The sequence below is a fragment of the Gymnoscopelus braueri genome (genome assembly GCF_963280865.1).
Source record: "Gymnoscopelus braueri genome assembly, chromosome: 12".
Classification (NCBI taxonomy): Eukaryota; Metazoa; Chordata; class Actinopteri; order Myctophiformes; family Myctophidae; genus Gymnoscopelus; species Gymnoscopelus braueri.
In genome coordinates, this window is record NC_137614.1 from 12522640 (window position 1) to 12536372 (window position 13733).

Consider the following 13733-nt stretch of genomic DNA (forward strand, 5'->3'; position numbering starts at 1 on the left):
ATCACAATACTCTGTGGCGCAAGATTAATGACCCGGAATACCTCTCTCCTTTGTGCTCCTCTGCCCCCCACCAAGCAAGGCATTTTATAATGTCCATTCAAGTCACAATTTCAATAATCTATCACATTCATTGCGCGTCTTCGTGCCTCAAGTAACGTTCCCAACCCAAGCATTCAGTTCTAAAACGATTGTTGCCAAATTGTAAAAAAAAAATCAAAGAAGAAAAAAATCAATGTATCGGCGTGAGAAAAAGAATGCAAAGGCAAACCAATCCTTTAAGGAAATACAGTTTGGTATGCTTCTGTCAGGGTTACAGCATAATAATAATACTACTAGTCCCATGTCTACAGTCGTAAAGACTTTAACAGTGTGTCGGCCCACTTTCCAGATGACGTTAGAGTGAGAGAGGCTTAGCGCCGTTTTTTGAAATTGTAGGTATTCAGTTTGTCGTCAGCTGCACATGACAAACTATATTTGGCAATAGTACAATGCAACACACAGTGTATAACACAGTAAAAAAATCCATAATGTAAATTTAACTCTTGAGTCTAACTCTGGGAGTGTGCAAATGGAACCATTTTGTGCACTCCCAGTGAAATTAACAAGCAAAAGGCACAACATTTGGTGAACACACATGAAGTAAACATGACGGCCATCTTTCCCATTCACAAGGCCTGTTTCATAACATTGGGCTGCTACATCACTATCTATCACTGGTGTGTGTAACCATGCAAGACCACATGACGCATTCTATTCAATACTATCTCGTATACACGACTTTATTTTTTCTTTCACATTTGAAAACTCAGTCGCATAATGGTGTAATGGTCTATAAAAGCAGGGCAACTACTTAGGTTACAAAATGAATAAGAATATTTTTTTGACAACAATTTATCATTTAAGTTTCTAACACATATTTTGTAAAAGGGTTCAAAAGTATTCGGCATGCAGCTTTATTTTCCAAGTCAGTAAATGAGAATGGATTGGAGCCGGCTGGGATTCGTGGCACTGTCACAGATGCAGTGCAGTCTATATGGGCCTCAATTGGCTTGTCTTTTATGGTTAATTGAATGCCCTTCAGACTGATGAGGTTGCACGTATAATATGCACAGCACAAACTATTCCATTTGCAATTTTCCGTTTTCAGAAATGATCGGAGTCCATTTTGATTGCAGGGCTAAACACACACATACAGGACTATCTGTGTTTACCGGGGCAAATGTCTCTACACTGGTAAATAAAGATGCAAGGTTGAGCAGCAGTATTCCATAAACACAGGCTGTAAGACACAGTGACTTGTGTTTCCTGGATGAAAATGGTCAAATATAAATACTCACACAATGGAAACTGTACACTTCTAAGGCGATCACTCCATAGCCAAAAACAATATTATACCTCAGCTGGCCATGAATGAAGTTCAACCCAAACGTTATGTAAAACTAGTAGACACTCACTGTTTTATTGACCAATATGATTATCACAATACACTAAACTCCGTTTATTGCATTTCACAATAATCTGCTTTTAACGGTCTAGAACACAACATCAACACCACAAAACTAAATTGTAAATCAAAATCCTGTTTTTGAAGTACACGAGGTAATTCACACATTGTTTTTATCCTAAACATACAAGTTCAAGATCAATGGTGTGGTTTTTCAGCTTTTTACCAAAAATAACTATAATAATAATGATTTCCTTCCAGTGTTGTTTGAAATAAATAGATTGTGCATTTCACCTTGGGCAGCAGGGCAAAAGAATGGCCCACAATAACATTTTGATAAAATGTACATTTTTTTTCTACAATTTTTTTCTCCTTCATTCAAAACATTTTTCATAAAAAACATCATTTTAATTCTGCTTCAAATAAATTAAACCCTGTGTCACGTAAAAATAATTCATCGGTATTCGCAGTAATCCATGCTATATAACATGCATTTTATATAACTTTGGACTTAAAGGAAACCGCAACAAGATACCTACGAAAACAAAATATATAATTGTTCTATAAATAACCAGTCCTTTTTTTCTCTATACCCAATCTTGACGTTGGTTTTATAACCTGGTAATATCCTCGCCATGCTGTGCTCCGGAAAGTTCGTCGGGTGTCGTCGCCCCGGCACTAGTGGCCGAGGCAGCGGCCACAGCGCCGGCTGCCGAGCTTGTGTTGGACCCGGAGGAGGACGAGGACGATCTCACTTTGGTGTTCGGCAGCCTGTGATCTTTTTTCCATTTCATCCTGCGGTTTTGAAACCAGATTTTAATCTGTCGCTCGGAGAGCACCAGGGTATGGGCAATCTCGATGCGCCTCCGTCGAGTTAAATATCGGTTATAGTGGAATTCCTTCTCCAATTCTAAGACCTGCTGTCGAGTGTATGCTGTCCTAGACCGCTTGGGTTCCGTCCCATTGTAACCAGACACTGGAAAAAGGGGAGAAGTGGAAAAAAAGAAAGGGAGACAGAAAGGGAGGAAAGGAGGTGTAAACAAGAATGGCCTCAGACTGAGATATGGGCTGAAAGATTTATTGGATATGAATGTTTAGCTGTTTGAGAAATTTAAATGGGGAGTTAAGAACTTCTCAGGGTAATGAGAGGACACTCACATCCAACTATGGGCTAAATTATTAATGCAAGATTACAAAGCTCAATCTTTTTTTTGTCTTCTTATTCATCTCCCCCTCTCTCTCTCTCTCCATCGCGCAATACATAACAGCAGAAGCCACATGGTGATACGGCTGCCCTGAGTATACCTCGGCTATAAAATTTATGGTGGGTGTAATTACCAATGCCGAGTCGTAAATCCGCCTCAATTGTGCCATTTCAAAGGCTTCCCCGCTATCGGAGCAGGGGCTGGCAACGAGATGGGAGTCAGAGGGACTGATAAAGGGAGGGAAAAAGGGAGAGAGGAGCGAGAAGAGCAGGAGTGCAGGGAACATAAACACACAAGTTGCCTACCATTGCTGACGTGAATTTTCTTCATCCATGGGTACACCACGGGCTGCTGCTTGGAGGAGGCTGAGCTGTTTGGGTGCTCCGGCGTAGCCTGGTTGCAGGCGGAGGTCGCGGCTGGCGGAGTAGCGGGGGACATGGATAACTGTGGGGTCTCACATGAGGCAGGTTGCCCTTTCCCTGCGAGCAGGTGCGCAGCAGAATGGGGTAGTCCATGTCCCCTTGGCGTGTCAGGTTCAGGGATGCTTGCACAGTTATACTGGCGGTCTTGGTAGCTCGCCCGCGGAGGATATAACTCCTGGTGATGCTGGTAGCCAGACTCCCTTGCGCGGCTGTAATATTCTGGACTATGCTCTGGGATGTAGCTATTTTGCGAATATTCCTCGCATGGAGGAAATTTCGGATCAATGTAGTTAGACTCCATCAAATACGAGCTCATGATCATTAATTTCTGGAGTGGAAAATAATTTTTCTAGCTTTGTCGTTTTTCTGCTCCATAAAGCCCTCCTACTTGCGAGCAGCCCTGTAAAGTTACTTTTACCACGTGACCCCATGGCCCAATAGCAGAGTAAGAGGTAGTTCCCGGATAAGGAACCAGAGGTATTAAGCATACCTACAGTCGCCATTGTGGGCACAATCTCTCTCTCTCACTCTCCTCTCTATGTCTCTTTATCACACACACACACACACACACACACACACACACACACACACACACACACACACACACACACACACACACACACACACACACACACACACACACACACACACACACACACACACACACACACACACACACACACACACACACACACACTCTCCCCCTTTCTCTGGTTGTGTTACCAAGGTAATTGATCTAGGGGACAAAACTAGTAGCTAGTTGCTGACTAAGGAAATAATAAAGCAGGCAAAATCCACTGATCTCAATTATTCAAGGGGGACAATAGGTGTTTCACCAAGGATAAGATACAACAGGATACTAATCATTATGACTATAGCAAACAAAAAGGTAACCTACTAATCAGGAATAGCACACTCTTCCATAACAGTGCAGTAGGCTATGACACAACTCAAGACCCATTAATATTGCTTTACTGTATTTTTAATGAATGGTGTTTCAAAGTTGAATTACCCAAATGGTTTGCATGAATAACATTTTATTTTGAGTGGTATATAATTTGATGAAAAGGAGATAGCTCCTGCATCTTGTCATAACTTCTCTTGATTAGGCTACTATGAATGGGGTGGGGGGTAAAAGTAGGCAAAAAGCAGCTTCTTAAGCAGTATTTGTCAATAGAAAAGCCTTTCCCTATTCCTGGATATGCCAGGCTTAATGATAACTTTATTTATATGCTTTTTTCATTACAAAGTGTTAGACAAACAATAAAATGAAATAAAAAGGGTTGCATACTATATAATAAGATCAAATGAAATAGAATGCATATCAATAAAAAGCTAGTTTTAAAAAAGTTTGTTTTTAGCTGAAGTTTAAAAGAAGGTACAGATGTACCTGTACAAAGCATGAATGGTACACAGTAAAATCCTCAATGTTAATTTACTCTGTAGGTCATTCCACAACTTTGGTACCCTAGTGGCAAATCCCTGGTCACCTTTAGTTGCTAATCTAGACTTTGGAACTGAGAGCAGAGCTCTGGTGACCTGACAGTACACCCCTAATACAAAAGTACAGTAAAGTCCTCAGTGATGAACATGGGACATTTTAACCTTACAGATCCATGAGTCATTTTTGACACCATTTGTGTGTACTTTTGCGAGGTTAAGGGAGGAATATAGGTTGTCGGCTTGGGGCTAGTCAATTTAATGCCTTATGATCATTAAAATCTTAGAATGTATTCTAAAATGAATTGGAAGCCAATGAAGGGATGAATAAAAAAATGATGTGGTCTCTCTTCTCCCTTTAGTTCCAGGTAAAACCACCTGGTTTGTTGTACCTGGTTGTATGTTGATAGGTGAAGGCTATCGTATCAATATAAAAGTAGCATGTTACTGAATAAGTAAGTGACCACTTTCTCTGCAGTTTATTAAACCACATAGTTTTGCACAACAAAAAACTGTGTTGCTGTTAGATCAACAGAGTAAAGTAGACTAGAGAGCAAACAAAGTTATAAAACTTGTAGTGGTCTTCAGGAATATAAGTAATAATTAAAATTCCAATGATGGAGCTTTATGAATGCCACTAATTTACCACTAAGGATGTGTTCTGAAGGGACATTCAGCTGAAAGACTGCTGTGATTGAGACAGAATCAGCAAAGAAAGTATTGCGATGTCACATTCCAGACAATAAGTATTATGATATCACAAGATTTAGAACAAATATGTCAAATGTCACATGCTGGACTGTACTTACAAGTGTACTATGATGTCATAAGCTGACTGTATTTAAAAACGTACTGTGATGTCATAAGCTGGACTATTTATAAATGTATACTGTGATGTCACAAGCAGACATTAGTCAATACTGTGATGTCATCAGCTGGACTATTTAAAAATGTATGTGATGTCACTTAAGCGGATATTAGTAAAAGTATTGTGACGTCTGAAACCAGACATGTGAAGCATGTGTGTTTATCAAGACACTGTGAAGCAGTGCATAATCATGTCACATGCCTCACAATAACAGTGATGTAATATTATGTTTTGACACTTGCTTTGGCAATGTAAATGCATGTTTTCTCATGCCAATAAAGCTCCTTTGAAAGAAAAAATATATATAATATTGCCATTATCATATCAAGGACCACAGAGTTGTCAAAAAAAATAGAAGTTTCTTATCACAGAAGGAGTTGGTAGTTAAACAACAGAACATTGTCCAGCAATGATATGCTTTATAAACCTAATTAAAGAGACCGGACTTTACTGCTTCACTATGCTTCACTGGAGGGCTTGCATATAACCAACCATTGTTAAATTGAAACCACTGTAGCTCTCCCTTAACAGCGTCAGTCTTTCACTTCCATTGACAAAAATGAGTGCTGCTGGCCATGCCTGCTCTCTCTCTCTCTCTCTCTCTCTCTCTCTCTCTCTCTCTCTCTCTCTCTCTCTCTCTCTTTCTCTCTCTCTCTCTCTCTCTCCCCCCCCCCCTCCATCTCTCTGCCCCCTCCCTCCCTCTCTCCTCTCTCTGTGTCTGGACCATGCTGCACCCTTTGCTATAGCCCAGATAATTTTCAAGTACCAAAAGTTACATTCAGGTATAGGTGTTAGGATTATCTATGAACATTTTTCCAAATAAAAAAGCACATCACTGATATTGCTACATAGTAAAATCCTCTGTTAATTGAACTCATACACTCTGGGTTTAAGTCACACTTATATATTATACTATGTTAACATGCAGGCTAGGTTTCCATAGGCTCATAGCCATGTTTATATCAGATGTCTTCATCAACGACACTTCATCAACTCAATAGCCTTCAGCTATACATATAGCTATATGCTCTATAACTATCCCCAGGTGGAGAAAAAACAAACTGCTTAAGCTACACAGTAAAATTCCTAGGGCTCATTTGTAACCCAGACAGTGTAACTCAGTTAAATGGTCAAAGTGTACAGGTTGAATGAGAAGAACAGCCTTCAATGGTTAAGTGTAACTCATGCTGAACCAGCGACCACTTCCCATTAGAAGAATTATTTGTTTTCCTGGGTGTTTTCTGGAGAGTGCAAGAGGTTGATTGGATTATTTAGTAAGAGGATATCACACAGAGCCACATCAAGTGGCCTCACACTGTAACCTGACCTGTCTTGTTTCAAAGTTCAACATAAGAGCAGAAACGCTCATCAGCATCTGGATGGCCTTTAAACCAGTTTGCTGCATTGTGAGATTCATCTTGAGCAAAGACAATCAAAACAAGCAGCAGCAGCAGCAGCAACAACAACACAGTAAAATCCTCAGTGTTAACTGTGCAGCAGTGTGGCAAAAAATTACCTCTCACTCATAGTGTTGATAAATTAACACAGAAGATTTTACTGTGCAGGCTAATAATTACAGTATAATAATAATAGCATAATAATAATAACAATAACAATAATAACGTAGCCTAGTGGGCAAGGTATTATAGGTATGAAATGATCACTACTGTCTTTCCAATAGATAAGGAGCCACTGTGACAATCTTATCGGTCATCATGATACGAAATTCAAAGCACTGAGGTCTCCATTTCCACAGCCCATAATTACATAATATGGTGAAAACGACGGGAAACTGTATACTTCTATGTCTTTTCCTGTGTGTACAGAACGCGCATGACATTTCTATTACCCCTGGCAAGGATGTTAGAGGCGTTTTATAGAGCAATAAAAACCGTAAATCAGTCACTTTTAAACGACCTCTACGATCCTACGTGTTTTACAGGGCCTGACACACATAGTAGCCACACACACACACACACACACACACACACACACACACACACACACACACACACACACACACACACACACACACACACACACACACACACACACCACACACAGCATCACAGACAGACTGGCCTAACTATAGAAAGCATGAATACTCATGCGCTTTGTGACAATGTTATTGCACACCCCAAGTGCTTAGACAAATAGCAGATATACAAGCTCATATTGTAGATCTGCTATTAAGCTATACGCGTGGCACCGATGCAGGCTATGCAGTATGCAGTATCAGGAGAAGCTTTTTTAGAGAGCCGATGTGGGCCGAGGAGAGGAGAGGAGAGGGGTCCGTTGGCAGGCGAGGTATTTCAGTCGCCCATGTATTCCTGTAGAGACGTATTTGCGATTATTTGTACTTCACACAAATTCGGTTCTACAGGGTACATATAGACAACTAATGTGTTTAGCGTTCGGACTCTGCAAGGAAGATGATCTCTCTCGGACGTGCTTTACTGCAGGGACGCCATATAAAGCAGTGTTTGTGTGTAGAAACATCATAAAATAAACAGCAAAAAGAACAACACAGCACCTTAGCAGACGTCTCATCATGTCATGGCTTCCAAGGAAACAAATACATGCTATTGCTAGTTTACAGATTAATAATACGAAATGCTACTTTTTTGGGATACTCACGTGACTATCTGGAGGCTTTTTCAACAATCAAAAGGGGGGGGGGCATGGGTAGGCTATGCACGCACATGCACGCACGCGCACACGCACACGCACGCAGCACACACACACACACACACACACACACACACACACACACACACACACGCGCGCGAGACACTGCGTTGAGTAAAGGATAAGGGGGTCTTTCTCCAGATTCAACCCCTGCCTTTGAGGTGGCTCTTATATGAATATTCAGTCACAAACACCACGGATACAAAAGGACGGCGTGACAGCGTAGATGAAAAATAAGTTTCCATTGTTCCCAACGATTTCTGGTGCCTGCTATTACCATACTGACCGCTCGGTAACCTTTCTGCCTGCCATCCTGGGAGCTAATGAGAAAAGCCCGGATGAAAAATGTAATATCAGACATGTGACCTGATTCAATGTTATTAAAAACAGCAAACATGCGCAAATGGTGAATCAATGGAATTGATTATGGTGCAAATGCACGTGGGAATTTCAAATGCCTTACAAAGAGAAAAAAAAGAAACATTATTTTTTCATATTTAGCCGTTCTGCATATGACTTTAACCGATTTTTTCTTGATTGAAAGTTAGATCCATTTTTAACCAACAGTAGGGGGCTAACGAAGAATGAAGATGAAAAAAAAATGTCTAGGCTATATTGAATCTACAAAATCCTCAGTGTTAATTTACCAATCTATAACTAGCCTATATACACACAGTAAAATCCTCAGTGTTAATTTACCCATGATCTATAACTAGCCTAAACACATAGGCTACACAGTAAAATCCTCAGTGTTAATTTATCCATTTGTAACTCTGAGAGAATATAAATGGAGCCAAATGGACCCTTACGGGTCCATTTGGTTCCATTTATACTCTCTCAGAGTTAAATTAACACTCAGGAGTTTCTGTGTAGGCTACATGATTGTGAACACTCGGGATGTCAGTGTACGTTCATTTCACTATGTTACATTCTCTAGATATATGCTCGATGTTTTCCCCCCTTCTTCTCTTTTAATTCAACCCAACAAGAGCTGCATGCACGGCACGCACGCCCCTCGAACTCCCCTCGCGCCCCATGCTCTGGCGCGGACGCATTTTAATATTAGTTAGACAGCCTGACCCGCGGTTCACCCCTCGCGTTTGACTGGCTCCAATAGTTCACTGCCAAGCATTATTGATGGGGAAACAGCGATGAATTCTTTCCCCCCACAAATGGCTTTCAGATCTCTGCACCTCCTAGTTCAATAACTAGTTATAATGTAGAAGTAGAAAAAATGAGGCCCTCGGGCCGGACTAATTTGATGTTTCATTTGTTCATTTGAGGAATAGTTAAGCTTTTCCCTTTCCTTGCAAACTAACAGCCATACAACCGTGTTCACATATGTACAAATGCAAACAAAATTAATCAGGGGGAAAAACCCACATAGGCTGTTGTTGGTCTGACCAGGCATGGCTGTTTTAATGTGCTGCATGCATGGTCCATGCAGTTCCTAATTTGGGAGCAAACAGTTAGGCTTATAATAGAGTAATATTGTATAAGGCAGAATAGAATATCCTGATGAAAATGTTTAGAATAAGCTTTTAATCAAACCCCTGACCCAATAGCCTTGACGCCTTCACACTGGAGAAGGGTATAATTTATAAACTGCTGTATGATTGAAAGTAAAAGGTTTGAATGCGATGCGGAGACTGGTCGAAGTTCGAATCCTCAAAAGGCACCAGTCTTCTTCATACAGAACCAGGTGATCGATAGTACTTAACGCAGGTTATTGGGTTGAGTTGGCAAGTCAATTTAACCCTGAGAGTGTACAAATGTAACCAAATGGGTCCATTTGGTTACATTTGTGCACTCAGGGTTACAAATGGATAAATTAACACAGAGTATTTTACTGCCTACCTGCAGGTCACTATAAACAAAGGATGGTGCATTAAAGCCTATACAGCAGCATCTGAATGCAAATGCTATGAAGTTCACCTGCAACTTCCGATTTGAATGTAGCCTATCAGCCTACATGCTCTTCCACTAAGGACTGGCTTACTGTGGACATTTGGTCAGCTTTTAAGTTTTACTATACCTTTTATATCAAAACCTTTGGATTAGTAACATGTATTCAATTAAAATATAAATGCATTTTTGATATACAAAATGACCTTGAGACGTAGCTCAACTGTAATATAATTATCTCTGTATGTAAATAAACTGGAACGACTAACGAAATATGTTGCAAAGATGAGGCATCAATATCCATGTTGTCACCTAAGCCAGATGTTTGTGTGCCTATAGGCCCTTATCAAAACACTTAATTATTCCCCCTAAATGCAAGTGTTGTGGTGCACGTGAGTTAATATGTTGGCGTCGGACAGCACTTACTGATGAATCCAAGATCGCACTCATTTTGCCCCGATGATTTTTTCTGAAACATAGAGGGGAAAGACGAAATTAGATCAAGAGTGTCCGCAAATATAAGTTCTAAATCGGTCCTCTCTCAGCCAGCCCTTCTAAATCTAAATGCATGCGAAATGCTGAGGTGAGGATTTTAAAGATATTTCCAAAATAATGGAATCTACAAAATCATTCGATTTTGATTTCTAGATTAGAGAGAATCCACATATAAGACATACATTAATATACACAGTGATGTGTAGTCTCGGAAACAATGCAGTAAGCTAGCCTATATGTGAAATATAAATGGTTAATTAATGTAGTTCAACAACTGTCTTAATTTTTGTTGAGTAGCCTATATAAGCTCCCTATAATGTCTGAAAAGAAAATTAAGATCAAATGGCGGTTCAAAATCAATAAGTGATTTCATTATAAATCATTTCATTTTAAACTTCATAGTCTATATTTTCAAATATAGAAAATAACTATTTTGTAGTATTGCATCAGTATTTCACCTTAATGATCCCCTATCCTCTCCCCCTGCCTTTGATCTCCCCTCTGTTATCTAGCCTAATTGAAGGGAGGTGGCCTAGAAAAAGGTTTGACAAGTGTGGGCTCCTGCAGAACTGGGACTGAGGAGAGAAATTTAGGACGGGTCATTTTCAGACAGTTAAAAACTAAATTTACAAGCATTTGGTATTTCCTTGGGCAAACGTTCTATGAATAGAAATCCCTGGACTTCAGCACTTTGGAATGATAAGGGGTGAAATTGCGACTTTGTCCTATAACATTGGGAATTAATCCAAGTTGTAGTCTAAAAAAAATGACCTATTATGCAATAGGATTTTATGCTTCATATTCGGGCACGCTGTCAAACAAAGGGAAGTCTATGCTCACCCGGAAATGACCTCTGTTGATTGAATAATGACGATGTCACTTCCACAGGTCAAACAAAATAATTAAACAGCAGAGAACTGCAACATTAAACAGAGCGCTAGAAAGTTGGATAACTTCATTGAAACAACAAGGCTGATTCACTGAAATGTCCAAAAAGCCGATTTAATAGGCTATTCAAAATAAAGAAACAATAAACAATATTCAACTTCCATCACAAAATGTGATTGCCCTAACGAACCACACATGCATGCTCATTGATGAACATCAGAGCCAAATATCTCTGTATAAAATCAATGCTAGCCTAGATCATATTAACTTGATTTCACATCAGACGTTTATTTATAGCCTAGCCCTAGACAACCACTGAGGATTGGAAATGAGAAATATTACTTTCTAGAAAATATGATCATGTTTCTTTAACTTTGTCATCTTCTTAGGGAGACTTTTATCCTGCATCCATCCTATGAGCATCCCAAAAGAACAAAAATGAGTCATGATCCAAGGAACACAAACCCAGGCAGAAAACACATGCCCCCCCATGGGGGTATTCCCCTCACAGGAGCGTGTTACACAGTGCCCCCTATTGGAAGTGTATAGTTTATCACACCTGAAAAGCATCCAATTCAAAGTGAACTTTTGGCCTGCTGGCTGCATGCTGCACCAGAGAATGCATCACACAGTATGCACTGAACGTGTTGTGTGTGCGCGCAACGCAGTGACAGATGATATCCAAGCATTTTAAGGTACCTATTTCATACTAATAGTAATGTACACTACTGCCTGTTAAGTCTCATGGGAACAGAACTTGCAACCCTGCTATACCACTTGTCCTATCAATTAAGCCACATTGAACCAAAGATGTAATATGCGACCATGCCATTTGCAGCTTCGTGCATGCATTGATTAAGAAAAGATGGCATTTGTAAGCTCAATTGCTTTCTGAGACATATGGGCTATTAAATGAGCAGCCCTATAGAGCAACAGAAAACTATTGAGCTTATAAGATCACATAGCCTCATCAGTCTTTGAATTGATCAATTCGGTAATATCTCCCGTTGTGAGGTCGACAATCAGCAAGCAAGCAAGGACAGTGAGGTGGTTGGGAATTCAATACCTTTGTATTGGAACAATGCATTACATGGAATAACATATATGGGGAAATATGCATAAACGGTCATGTCTGTCAACAAGAAAATGAAACATTATTTAAGCATCTGAAATAGTTTTCTCCACTGGGTTGGGGTTGAATGTGTCATGCTCCCATGTGTAATATGCCATAGAATGAAAATATTCACCTGGCCATAAAATACATGGAATTCATATATGGCCTCTTTTCACACCCAATACACTTTATTAAAGTTTTAAAATAAAATTAAGCAATGTCAATAAAGACCCTTTTGTGAATATTTGTAAGAACTCATGTATGGAAAGTGTAAATATTTTCCAAGCCTTCTGCAACCTTTACAGTATTGCACAGCACAGCAGTCACATATTGTGGCAACACACTATTTCAAAGTCAATTCCATACTATTCTCAGAAGAAACTAACTCACCCCCTTCCTATACTGTACTCAAAAAGAAATGGGCCAGGAGGAGTTCTCATTCAACAGTTTACACAGGTGTGTGTGTGTGTGTGTGTGTGTGTGTGTGTGTGTGTGTGTGTGTGTGTGTGTGTGTGTGTGTGTGTGTGTGTGTGTGTGTGTGTGTGGGGAGAGAGAGAGAGAGAGGTAAATGTCAAATGATTTTTTGCTAAAGCTCGCGTTGAATTTAGATTTTCCACACAATCCTTTATAGCAAAGGCTTGCTTACAGACTGGACCATATAGCCATGCAAAACAAACTGTTGCAACACTTGGACTCCGGTCTCTCAGGCGTTGTCTAAATGTTTAATGAATTGTGTCGTCTAATGAACGAAAGAAATTCACCATTAGTTTGTCCCATTTTATCAAGCTGCAATGCAGCATAAACATCTGCGGATATATATATATATTTTGCACGATTGTTAGAATTATTATTATTTTAATTGTGGAACCCCAAATATTATTATGAATGTTTCTTATATTTATTTTGTTATTTCAGATTTTAAAATGAATAATACTTCATGTTAATAATAGCTGCAACAAAAATAGGTATAGGCCTACAATTGCATAAACCTTACGCAATCATATTAGGTGGCATTTTAAGTAAATAATTGAATAGCCTCGCATGCTGATAAATAACACAGTGATCAAATTCGTGTTACTGTGAGACAAAACGGAAACAACTCTTTAACATGACACATATTATAGCATAAAATAACGGAACCGTTTGAAGTCTGTGGCCTAAGCTATTGGGTAAAGTTAAAATAGCACTTACTGCTTACAGCTCCGATGCCCCTATATGTTCCGGCCCGCACCATTCGACTAACCCACAGAGTCCGGAGAAAGGT

The 13733-nt window shown here is 39.7% G+C and overlaps 2 protein-coding genes across 3 annotated transcripts in view; both read right to left on the reverse strand.

Annotated features, from left to right (window-relative positions):
• LOC308097471 (homeobox protein Hox-A2b-like) overlaps positions 1 to 13733 on the reverse strand; it is a 41435-nt gene that overhangs the window by 14086 nt on the left and 13616 nt on the right. The window contains exon 2 of one of the 2 annotated variants that reach the window (XM_080445241.1): positions 10399 to 10441. The exons of the other annotated variant lie outside the window; for it this stretch is intronic. The gene's annotated coding sequence lies outside the window, so the exon portion shown is untranslated. The remainder of the gene's footprint in view (positions 1 to 10398; positions 10442 to 13733) is intronic. 2 annotated transcript variants of the gene reach the window in all.
• On the reverse strand, positions 1002 to 3610 carry hoxc4a (homeobox C4a). Its single transcript, XM_080445264.1, has 2 exons — positions 2955 to 3610; positions 1002 to 2420 (listed from the first exon to the last, which is right to left on the reverse strand). Exons 1-2 carry the CDS (start codon positions 3391 to 3393, stop codon positions 2056 to 2058), a joined length of 804 nt encoding a protein of 267 aa, XP_080301390.1. The 5' UTR covers positions 3394 to 3610; the 3' UTR covers positions 1002 to 2055.